The 13,169-nt window shown below is 36.5% G+C and overlaps 1 protein-coding gene across 1 annotated transcript; it reads left to right on the forward strand.

The window, feature by feature from the left end:
• Positions 1 to 1,145: 1,145 nt before the first annotated feature.
• On the forward strand, positions 1,146 to 8,991 carry LOC131432342 (beta-1,3-glucan-binding protein-like). Its single transcript, XM_058598559.1, has 4 exons — positions 1,146 to 1,302; positions 7,735 to 7,829; positions 7,896 to 8,050; positions 8,114 to 8,991. Exons 1-4 carry the CDS (start codon positions 1,164 to 1,166, stop codon positions 8,889 to 8,891), a joined length of 1,167 nt encoding a protein of 388 aa, XP_058454542.1. The 5' UTR covers positions 1,146 to 1,163; the 3' UTR covers positions 8,892 to 8,991.
• Positions 8,992 to 13,169: the final 4,178 nt, after the last annotated feature.

A 13,169-nucleotide genomic window follows, 5' to 3' on the forward strand; every position in this document is an offset into this window, starting at 1 on the left:
ATGTTTAGTTGAAAGCGTTTAACTTTATTCTAGTTCATTTTTTTGAATGAAATGGTTTTTGACAACAATGGAAAGAAAGGAAGAAATAAAAGATTTAAATGAACCTAAGATTTATGGTTATGACACGGGATCGTTATTAGCTTAGTTCGACTATTTATTAACAGAGCACCGTACAAGTACAGTTTACGACTGCTTAGCATCCACAAGTCGTATCTAACAAACGTTCGCTGGGTAAAGACATTTGAAGTTTATTGTGTTTTTTGTCGATTCGATATCTTAATTAATTAAGAGCTGTTACAATTTAGCGGGAATAGGATAACACGAAAACAAGTAGCACAAACTTATAATTCATAGCAGTTAAAAAAGTTTAAAAAAGCGATACTATGTTCCATTTCTTCATAATTTACTTGAAATTGATTTGCATTTCTAAAATCGAAAGGTCTACATATAGACTTTTAGAGTGGTGATATTTGAAAAAAAATCTACGAAATAAAAAAAAAGTAAAGGCTTGGTATTACATTACTTTAGTGTAATTTGGCCTTTTTGTTTCCTTTTAGGCCTTCCAGGTCAGGGCTTCAACATACGACAACTGGCTGGTAAGACCAGCGTTAAATTTGTTAGTTAACCCGTCAACATATCGTTTGGGCTGATCCTAGCCCTGTACAACTAATCGGTTCATTAACCTACTCGGACTAGCAGCGATTGTCTTGTTTTCAAGTTTTCATTATCATTCGAAGAAAAACTAACAAACTCGTAAACTTATCTCAACTCGGAAAAATAAACAATAGATTCAACCCCCCAACGATAATCATAATGATCTGTGTTAACGGCGATAGTGAACTATCACCTGTGTTGTATGTTTTTTTTCCATTCCGCGACAGAACATAAATATTTCGCCCTGAACAGAAAGCTTCCAACTCGGTAGTGTCATGATTGATTGTCACCAAAGTGCACTAAATCAGTTCTACCGGGAGCAGACAGAAGAGTCAGTATGCCGTCTGCCGAATACTAAATCAACGGGTGAGAACTGATCATCTTCCCACGCGCAAAGTGATTTAGGGTAGCCTAATACGGTTTTTGTGCATACTGAGAACGGGGGCTATAAAATGGGTCCACCGTGGGCGGTTAACGGCTAGAACGCTTCCAAAAGTGCCAAAGTGATAATGCGAGTGACTTCGGTGGCAGTTTGCATACTTTTCGTCGTGAGTTTGACGGTGGATTCCGGTGATGCCGGCAAGACGAGCTCCAGTGCCAAGTGTGAAAAATCGTTGACGACCGCCAGTGGATCGAAGGTTGCTGCCGGTAAGGACGAGTGTTTTATTGCTGTTTTGGCTTTCCGATCCTTTTTAGGCAGGCTTTTACCTAGAGTAGCGCGACCGGGTATTGATTGTATTATATTCACCTTGAGTTCAAACCATCAGATGCTACGTAAGCGATCAAGTCTTATTCTGGTATATTTGAAGCATTAAATATGCTTTCATTTTTCACCAAAACTGTTTCATTTTAAATTCAAAAAATTCGAATAATATTCTCACAATACCATAGAATACTTTCAATTGTAGGATCTAACTTCTGGTTACGGTTTATCATAGGGTGATGAGAGAAAAAACTACAATTTTCAAAATGTGCTTTTATAAATGAAAATGTGCCCTTATTAATTTTATAAATACTAAATTCTTTAAACTAGTAGGTAAATACTTCCAGTGTACTCGTCTTATTAGTTGTTAACCGCACAAGCTCTCTGCAGGTATTCCGGGCATCCGATTTCCGGTTCTGGAAGTAAAGGAAGTAGAAGGTAAAGAGAACTTACTTCGATTTCTCAGAGATGGTTAGACCTATTATCATAGGTTCCGATGAGCTTAATGGAATGCGGTTTACGACGTACGGTTTCGGAGATATAGGTTGATAAGTTTTTTTTTTAAATTTCAACCCATCATTCGAAGTGGCATCACAAAAAACTTATGAATTGACTCAGAACAATTCGAACGTATGGTTCTTGTTAGCTCTCCCAATGGCAAATGACCAAAAGGATAAAACCGTAGAATATTAATAATAATAATATGATTAAAAACAACTTAGTTTTGCTATACTTGATCCCGGCTTTCGGTTCCGGAAGTGCCGAATGGTCAAAAGTTCCAAAAAAGGAACACACCCGTCATTTAAAACGACGATACAAAGAAAAAATGGGAAAAAAATTGACTCAAAATTATCCTTTTTCATAAGATTTATTAGTAGATGGTCATATAAATTTATTTTGGTTATATAGATGCGAAGTTTCCAGTTTCGGAAGTACCAGAAATACAGATTTCAAAATGGATTTTACATCGATTTCTCAGAGAAGGCTAAACAAATTTCAACAAAACTCAGATTGAAAATGCAAGGATCCATAGATTCCTACCTAATGTTATCCGGACTCAGTGTTCAATTTCGGAATTATTGGGTGATATGTGTACAAGAACTCTATTAAACTGGACTTGAAAATATTATAATCGTTTTTTAGTGGAATTTGTAATGAAACAAATTTGGGTATGACGGGTTAAAAGGGCTAGTACTGCCATTCCCGTTGTATGTACTTGGATTGCTGAAATTTTGGACGTAATTTGGACAAATTTTGATAGATCGTATCGGATCTGCTTCAGGATTGTGAATTGAATTTCAACTGAATATTATAACAAGAAAAATAAATGAGGTAAAATAGTACAACGAGTTTCCTGCTGTCAATGAAACTATATGCAAACGATTCACGATCAGATGGTAATAACAGAATTATAACAACTGGAGTAATTTATTTCAGAAATATTTTGAAACAAATTTTAAAATATTTTTGGCTGGTAAACTGTTAAAATAATAAAAAAGACTTTAGCGGGAACAAAATCGTAACAGATTTTGAAATGTTTGTATCACAATAATGATTGAATTTGATATAACTACAGAAGTCCGAAAGCAGAAATTTATGACAATAGTTGTAATAAATTAGATAGCAAATTTAACACAGAAAAACTATATCCCAGCTAACTTTTAGCATCGTTTCAATCCAAAATTGTTGAATGATTTTTTTTATAAAATGAATAATTCATTTAGTGATCTGGTTTCGTGTTTTAGTTTTTTGAAATTCTTATCATTATATTTCGATATAAAGCAACGGAAGAACTCATTTTTACAGTTAATGAACGTTATCACGAGTCTTGCAAACGAAAATAAAACATCATAACTGATTTTGTTATTATATTGTTATCATAAGTTTCAACGTTCAATTGTTTTCGTTTTTTGAATATCTAGTGTAAAGTGAGTATGATACCGTTTCATGTGGTCCTTCTAAATACGCAAAATTAATTTTACTGACCATTTTGCACAATAAAAAATGTTTTGTGGTTAGTTGTATCATATCTCCAAAAGAGTTGTCACGGTTTAGATCCATTTTCATTTTTTTGGTGATGTACAAACATATCAAATCACAACCAGAGCTGCAAATTGTCAGTCATGTCAAATGACCTTGACAGACTGACTAAAATCATCGTCAACTGTAATCTGTACGATCAAAGTGTCTGTCAAATGAGATACTCGATAGTTCAATGACCATGTAGAAGTATACTCAGTCAAAGACAGGTGACGCATTTTGTTCTCTCTCTCATTCTCCTATTCCCTGTTGAAGTAAAAAAAATCCATGAGAGTACTAACATAAACATAAATTGATAAAGTTCATTGTTCTTTGTAAAAAGTCATTGGAATTCGGAGTTTATTGGTATACATGAATTTAATTCAATGTTTATGCTGCTTGATTAATATTTAGTCACATCGTAATCAAGCAGTGACAGGAGAAATGAAGCTTATATCAATCGCATCGGCAATCAATGAGCGTCCTGGTGAGTATAATATCAAGAGAATTCAAGTTATGATAGATCGGCTCTCAGACACTCAATATATGATGATTGGTAGAGCCTGGTTGGCAGCAGTCCAATGACATAAACTTTCCAATCTTCGTCGTGCAAAATTGCTCGTTGATAGTGACATTTAGCAGCTCTGATCACAACTCATAAATCGTCTATCAGTGCACTCTAATATTTGACGTGCGCTCAGCGCTCATCTGTCGATTGCTTGACGATACGACTTTGACGCGATGTTTTATCTATCCAAATGTTTGCTCAGTTACTCGGATCCCGCACATATTTATTTCGGACTAAAATTAAGAACGCAAGCGCACTTCGAATACTTGTTTGGTTATTCGCCATTAGAACAGAAAAATTGTCCGACATTGGACTGTAGTCGGCACGAGTATTTCGATTCGGCACGAGTGCCTTGAATGGAGACACATTGGTCATGGTCTAGTATAACCAAAATAAGTTTGTGTGGCCATCAACTAATGCGAGCTACAAATTTGAATGATGTTTTCCGTTCTCCACGAATCGAAGCAAGCGAGCTATCTCGGATCACTTCGTTTCGTGCTATTCGTGAATGATCAATGCAGTGAACTGTTGTCACTTAAAGTATAATTGTAGAAGATTTCAAAATCTATTGCATTATCACAAGTCTTGTGGATTGCTGCGCTCTATAAATGAACATTTAGATGGTCTTAGACAGGGGTGCCAGAAATTGGATTACAGTAAGCGTTAATAAATGTAATACAATAACCTGCTCTTCGGCACAGTCACCAAGTTTATTCAAATAATAATGACTGCTCTACACGGAGAATCCTTCGATCTTAAAATTACGATAGTGAAGTTCAATTTGTAATTTCTGCGATAGTTGATTCAACCATTTCTTTTTTGATTAACCCAAAATGGTTTTTGATTTACATATATTTAAGCAGTTAAAAAGTGTGTTGTTTTGAGAGCTGTCAAATTCCATTTATTTTGTTGTAATCTGTTCGTCTTACTTAAAAATGTTAATGAAAACGACACCGACGGTTATAGCGTTTGTGAAAATTGTGTACATTAAATTTGAAGAAATTTATGATTCCATCATAAGTGTTCATCGATCGCCAGTTGAGTGATAATCTCAACCTAACTTGTGATGAAAAAGATTTGGTGCAAAATTGGGAAACGATAGTGGTTTACAAAAAATAGTCAATGCATACAAATTAGTACTCCGTACTGAGTTACATAAATTTATGGGATTGCAAAAAGAAAATCTGACTTAATCCACCTAGTGGTGCAATGATGCCTTTCTCATGTCTCTGGAATTCTTCAAAATTTTTATGATTATTGGAAAACAAAAAGGTTTGTCCATAAACTAGTATAACCTACAGAGTGAAACAGTACTCAGGTCGGTTAAGGGAGGGGTAGGGTCTAAACGATGAAAAAAATCATCATTTTTGTGATTTTTTTTTAGAATTCAGAAGTTTGTATGTTTGTAACATCATAACATCGGATTTCCACCAAACTTGGCACAGATACTTCTTGCATTTCAAAGATGGTTTAAGGCGTATTTCTATAGGGGAGGGAACGTAGTAAGTCATAAACAAGGGGGGGTCAATTCTTATCACTTGACAAGAATCGATACGTTTTGAAGACCATAGAAACATTTTGCATATCTTAGATATTAATATACGAGGGGTGGATGTAGCAAGTGCTTTTCCAAAGGGAGGTGTAATGTTTAAAACGGCATAACTCCGAAACTACTGAACGGATTGCCACCAAACTTGACACAGGCACTTCTTGTTCTTCCGAGAAGGTCACAAGTATATTTTAATGGGGGAGGGAGCGTAGTAAGAGTCCTTAACAGGGAGGGTCATGAAAAAATTTGTCTTATTTTTAACAAAGCGGATCATTAAAAAAATATCTAATTTTACGAGAATAGGTACTTTTTGAAGACCATCGAAACTTTTTACACAACTCAGTTATGATTATCAGGATATTTGTGGAGGGAGGGTGTAGCATGTGCTTCGAAAAAAGGAAGTAATGGCATAACTCCGGAATTACTGCAATAATTGCTATAAAACTTGGCACAGGTATTTCTTGCTCTTCAGAAAAGGTATTTTGATATGGGAGGAAGCGTAGCAAATGTCATTAACTAGGGGGGTCATGAAAAAATTCATAAAATTTGACAAGAATCGATAATTTTTGAAGACCAAGTGCTTTAAAAAAAGGGATGTAGCGGCATAACTCCGGAACTACTGAACGGATTGCTATCACACTTGACACAGCTACTTCTTGCTCCTCAGAGATGATCATTGGGATATTTTCAGAAGAGAGTGTGTAGCCTTATCATGGAGGTAGGGGGTCAATGACGAAATTCGTATAATTGGAGAATCGACATTTAGACTAGAAGGAGGGGTTTTTGAAAATAAATTTTCATCTCCCATTTTTTGTAAAACAAGAGAGTGGCAAGAATTTCAAGGCCGTAGTAGATAGTATTACTGTTGGCAGTTTGTATGCAACGCAATTTTCTTTAAATATTTTCAAAAGATCTGGTTCCATTTTGCCGGGGAATCCGAAGAACTAAGGGAAAATAATCCTTATCTATCTATGAACGCGAGTGTATTTTAATCTCAGCATAACTACGAAACAACTAAACGAATCGCCACCAAGTTTAGCACAAAGTAGTAGTACCAAAGGTGGGAATCTATATTTTTTGAAAAGCACTGATACTTTCTACGCTACTCAGGGTAATCATGGAGGAGATCTGTAGTAAGTTAATTGACAAAAAAAAAGTTAAATCAAAATAGATAATATTATTTTGAGGATGAGAGTGGAGTAAGTGTCCCGAACATGGAAAGTATAAGGGAAAATTGATCGGGTTTTACGAAAAATTGGTACTTCTTCACGAGTACAGAATATTTCTAGCAACTAAGTGAAGTTCACGAAAATATTCACAAGAGGGAGTAGGCATAAGTATTCTCAACATTGATCTACAGTAACGAAATCATACAATCAAGGTGAATTTTTTTATGTAAATTGAGCAAACTGTCGACTGTTTCTAACAGAAGAATGCCATGAAAATTATGATTATTGTGAGATCTGAGATGGGGCACTGATCATTCGCAATCTGAACATGAACGGGTTGTTGTCTAAGCTGTGTTTCATTTCAATCAGAGTATCAATGAGAAGGACAATTCCTGAAAAAAATTTCGGCCTTGCCTTTACGAAATATTTCCGAGCAACGCCGGGTAAATCAGCTAGTTATACATTTTGCCGAGGCGATTCCGAAAATTCGGCGGTGCATTTCAGTGCATTTTTCGCTGAGATTCAGCAATAAAATTTAAGTGTGCGTTCAGAGGAATGAGGCCTTGAAGATGATCTCGTTAGCCTTGGGCCATTCCCAAAACGTCTTTCTAGTAATAAAACGGGGCTAAACCGGACTAGAGAAGCGTAGGACCATCGTGTGACCTAAATATGGAAGTAAACACTTTTGGGGGCATACCTTTATGTTTACTTGCGCATCAAACATTCCGGTTGTTGGCTTCTTTTTCTAGTTGAACAAATTTCTTGTTTAATCATGTATTATTGATAAGCGGGGAAAAAATGGAGTCCCGGATGCTGCCGGAATGCTACTTTCTCAAACGTCTCGCCATTCTGAATGTAGATCTTCCGAGCACGTGATTTTGCCACTGTATTCAGCCGTTCATTGCGATTCAGTGGCTTTTTTCGCGTCTTGCATTAAACTCAACTAAAGTTTTTTCGCTACATTAAACAAATGAACAACAATCTTTTATTCCATACATTAAACGATGTAAAGTGTCTGTAGACTGAAGATATCAATGAAATGACACAAAATAACAGACCACCAATATTCCAGGAACATACTGCACAGGTGATTTGATATTTGAGGATACCTTCGACAACTTCGATTTGGACACGTGGCAACATGAGAACACTTTAGCTGGCAGCACTGTAAGATAATGGAGTATAGACTGCATGATGACAACTTATCACAACAGATTTTAACATGTTTTATAGAACTGGGAATTCCAGTGGTTCACCAACAATCGGTCCAACTCGTACGCAAAGGATGGAAACCTCTACATTCGACCTACTTTGACGGTAGATGAATTCGGCGAAGCATTTCTTCGATCTGGTGTCTTGAATATCCACGGTGGAGCACCAGCGGATCAGTAAGTGTTGTGCTCAATTGTAAACATGTATATCTGACCCGTTCAAAACTGTCACTCTCGCAGGTGCACCAAACATAGCTTTCTCGGTTGTGAACGAACCGGTAGCCACTTCCAGATCCTAAATCCGGTGAAAAGTGCCAGCCTTCGAACGGTTAATTCATTTGCGTTCAAGTATGGAAAAGTTGAGATCAGTGCTAAAATGTCAGCCGGAGATTGGTTGTGGCCAGCCATTTTGTTTCTTCCGAAAACCAACTCATACGGAGTGTGGCCAGCTTCGGGAGAAATTGACCTACTGGAGACGAAAGGTAACCGTGATTTGATTAAGAATGGGATCAACGTAGGCGTGGAGCAGGTGACATCAAAACTTCAGTTTGGTCCGAGTGAAACCTTCAATGCTGGTTCGACGTCAACTTTTACGCGTAATTCTGAATCTGGCAAGGGTTACCACACCGGATTCAATCGTTACCAGATGGAGTGGACACCGGATCACATTACGTTCAGTATCAACGATATCGAGACGGGAACGGTGAAGCTTGGAACCGGTTTCTGGACCCGTGGCAACTTCAACGTCACTGCACCGGGATTGGACAATCCGTGGCGTTACGGTAGCATGATGGCACCGTTTGATCAGGAATTTTATTTGAAAATTTCTCTGGCAGTCGGAGGAACGGAATACTTTTCCGATGACGATATTAACCCAACGAAAAAACCATGGACCAATGAATCTCCCCATCCGATGACGGATTTCTGGAACGGTAAAAACAGTTGGTTGCCCACGTGGAATCTGGACGAGAATGACGTTGCGATGCAGGTGGACTACATTCGGGTGTGGGCGTTGTAAGATTTTGGCTACAAGTGATCTATTATGTCATTGTTTACTTATGCACAAGAAGCATTCTTTTAATAATTTATGCTCTAAATAAACAGTAAAAATATCGTTAATACCCGAACGTGTTGGAATTCCCGTTATAATCGACAAACTGATAATTCACGGACTGCAGGTCAAAATCGTGTCGTTCGATGTGAACTTTCCGTGTCATGCTTTCTCACTTTATTTTATGTTCGCACAGTCAAACCTTGCTGGAGAGAATCAGTACTTTCGAGTAGTATTTTATTACCTTAGCATCGAAGCAACCAAGAGTCACTGTGCCACAGAGTGGCAATCAGGCGGCGCGATCAGTTTCGAATTTTGTGATTCCCCCTACCATCCGCATGCGTGATAAGCTTTAAACGGTGATTCGTGAGTTCGTGAGAATGCAGCCGATAACTATCTGTTTCGATCAAGGGTGTCTGTTTTGGACTTTTATGCGATTGTGTCATTCGTAGCCGGTTTGGCTAGCTCGAGTAATTCCGACTGAATGTTTACACAGCGCAGTAAACATATGCTAAGTATTTTCAACGATCAGTGTTGGAAGATTGACGGAGGTAATTAATCTGTTTGCGCTCTGAGGATTTAATGTCGTTTTCGTTTTTAAATTGCACTACACTGGTGTAGCGAAAGCTGCACCTAAACCGTTCGTTTTTACCAATTGCACTACACCAGTGCTACACTTTTTCTGCACCGATACCACTGGTGTAGCACTCATCAAAAGTTTGGTGTAGCTCTGTGCAATGGAATCGTTTATTGTAGTCAATGGTTACTGTTTATGTTTTCGTCATTTTTGTTCGTTTATTCATGCCATGGTGTAGCACTGCACCGGTGTAGTGCAAATTAAAAACGAAAATGCCATAAGTTAAATATTGAGCAAGTTCTCTTTGCAATATTTCTTTTTCTCTATCTGGTTGACTTTAATGAGTAATTCTAACGAGTAGCTGGAGGTTTTTTCTAATCTTTTGTGGGTGTGGTAAAATTTAATCTAATCTAATACGGTAACCCTCTTTAGTTCGTGAAACCACAGGTTAAACAAATTCTGAAATTTTGCATAATATTTGCAACTTTTTCGAAATCTTCTCAAATGCTCCAAAATCAACTAACTTTCTTCAAAATAATTTGTTAACATGAGAAATCTTCTGATGCTATCAATATATTCAATCATCTGTAATAAGCAGCGATTTTGATGAATTACTACCTTGATCATAAAGTTCCCGGAATCACCACCGTGTGGCGCTCTCAGTTACCCGATTAGATTTTTAGGTTACCACATCTGTCATTGATATTCTATTAAATTTTCAGCTTGATACCGGGACATATGTAAAAGTTACGCTGTATTGAGTACATCTGCGTATCGTGCGTGTCCTCGATTTTGTACAATTTCAAAATAGAATTGAATTTGAAACAACTAGTTTGCATTCAATTTTGCGTTAAAAACGGTTTCAATGATGCGACGACATTGCAAAAGTTAGAAAAGTATCTCGGCAATAATTCTCTAAAAAAGGTCTTTCATCAGTAGCACGAACGTTTCAGAAGTGGTCGTGAGTCTGTGAATGATGATGAGAGAAGCGGTAGGCGATGCTCACAGTTTTCATTGATTACAAGGGTGTTGTGTATCATGAATTTCCATGAAGGCCAGACTTTTAACAGCGTTATGAGACGTTTGCGTGAAGCAATTCGTCGAAGAAGACCAGATTTGTGGGCAAATTTGACTAAAAACGAAACGAATACCATTCAGCAACCACCGAATTCACCAGATTTGGCTCCCTGCGACTTTTTCCCGTTCGGTCGACTCAAGAAACCGCTCCGTGGAACGCGTTCCAGCACCCGAGATTTGATTATGAAAAAAATACAGATGGCTCTGATGGCCATACCGAAAACTGAATACAAAAATGTTTCGAGGATTGGATCAAGCGCTGGCATAATTGTGTTGTCGATTTTGATGTATAATTTTTTATTTTTAGATTTCTGAATAAATTCATTTTTGATCAAGGTAGTGGTTTAGTACTTCTTGCGGAATACCAATATGATTTTTCTAACATTCTGAACACTTCGAACACATAAATTGCTTTGGAAAAATTTTTAAAATTTGGAACTTTAGCAATTTTTAAAATTTGGATATATAGCAATTTTGCTTCGTTTTTAAACGACTATTAACGTTTAAAAAAGAAGCAAAATTGCTATATATCCGAAACGATTCTATTCTTTGAAATTTTGTTAAAACATTTGAAGAAATAACTAGGAGTATTTATTTTTAATAGAATGAATATTTTGATGAACTTTTATCATCAGCCCATTCTTAGAAATCTTCTGAAATCTTTTTCTTAAAATCTTTAGAAATTCTGATTTTTATTGTGTTTTCGGAAATCTGTATTTTTCTGGAATAATTTAAACATTTTCGAAAATATTTTGAAAGTTCACTCGATTTTCTCAGACCGCTTATCCAAGTTTCACAAGCTGAAGTTCAAATGAAAGGTCTTACAAGCCCATTTGATCTGAATACAACTTTCGGTTCCGGAATTACAGGCTGAATTTCATTTTTCGTAGCGTGTTTTTATACATGAGACGGAAAAATCGAGCCAAACACTTTCAAATAGCCGTATAATTCTGCAATTAGGCAGAGATGGTTAGATGATGACCAAATATGTTGATTTTTAGTATATCGGATCATCGTTTCTGATTTCGGAAGTACGGTTAAGTACTCGTGTGCTCCAAACTGGAAATTATCCTAATTTTTCAGAAACGGCTAGACCGCAAACCTTCGACAACTCAGTTTTAAATAGAAAGTATTGAATTTCTATAAGTTGATCCAGAGTTTTATTATTTTAGTTTACTAAACTTCCGGTTCCGGAAATACAGGGTAGTGTATAAGAAATTACAACCTGTCATATTGAACGATAATGAAAAAAATGGGTTCAAAATTATTCCAATTTATAAGATATGCAAGTTGCTGGCCAAACGATTTCAGATGTACCGGCTCCCAGTACCGGAAATAGTGGTCAAAAACCTAAAAAATGGAACTCTCTTCATTTTATCAGAGACAGCTGAGACGATTTTCCCAAATTTAGACTAAAATAAAACGGTCTACGTCTTATAAAATAGATACCTTTAGACTCTTGTTTGAATTTAGAGAAAAAATCATTTTCTTTGACTCAAAATAGACGAAAAGGACAAAAAATAAATGTCACTCTCAACTCTGATTTGCAATTTATGAGAAAGAGATCCATACCCAGTCAACGACATAAGCGGAACAATAGTTTCAAAATTGAGTTCTTTTTTATCGTTCACCTTAATTCAGTCTTTTTCGGTTTTCTGTGAAAAAGGAATACTGTGCAGAGTCGATATTTAACCGAAGCTTTGAGAATTGTTGATGACAGAGAACGATTCACAATGATTTTTACCCGTTGGTGTTCGTATCTTTGGTAGTTTTGGTTCCCAAAGAGGTTCTGGCTGTATTCACTTCATCGTTTGTTTTAGAAGCGATCATTTACTAATGCTACAGTAAAAACGCTTCTTAATCCACCTAGTGGTGTGATAATGCCTTCTTTCCAGTCTCATAAAAACATTTTTTATCTTTTTATTAAATAATTTGTGAATAATTTGTGACACTAATTTGGGCTCATTTTTGACCCAATTGATTCAGATTGAATCGAGTAGTTCACAAAAGCATTCTTCAGTGTTTATATCACATAGTAGGCATCATTTTTCCAACCAAGCGCTTGACATTTGCGTTGCCTATTTGTACGAGAAGAGTGATTCTAATCTAAAAAAACCTTTCTTAGTCTACTTAGTGGAATTTTCATAGTGGAGTCATTTGACATGAAATTTCTGAAATCGAAAAAAAAAATTTGATGCCAAAAGTCTTGGAATTGCATGGAACGTCGAGATTTAGTGTCATCTCGAAAAAAAAAATTTGTTAAAGATCGACTATCTGGGAGTTGGAGAAAAAATCAAAATTTTTCTAAATCACAGAAAGTCGATTCAGAAAAAAAAATTTTTGAGGTAACACTAAATCTCGACGTTTCATGCAATTTTAAGATTTTTCGATTTCGGAAATTTCATGTACTCTCCCCTATGGTGCTTTTTCAAGATCTAAAATTTTCAAACTTTAACCGCTGGGCAGCACTCCTTACCCATGTCCGATTTAGCTCAAATTTTGCATGAGGATTTTTTTCGAGGTGCTTAAACTTTTGAACAATAGCGCTTTACGAAATTAGAGGTTATCTCAAAATATTGACACCCTTATAT

The sequence above is a fragment of the Malaya genurostris genome, chromosome 2 (assembly GCF_030247185.1).
Source record: "Malaya genurostris strain Urasoe2022 chromosome 2, Malgen_1.1, whole genome shotgun sequence".
NCBI classification, from domain to species: Eukaryota; Metazoa; Arthropoda; class Insecta; order Diptera; family Culicidae; genus Malaya; species Malaya genurostris.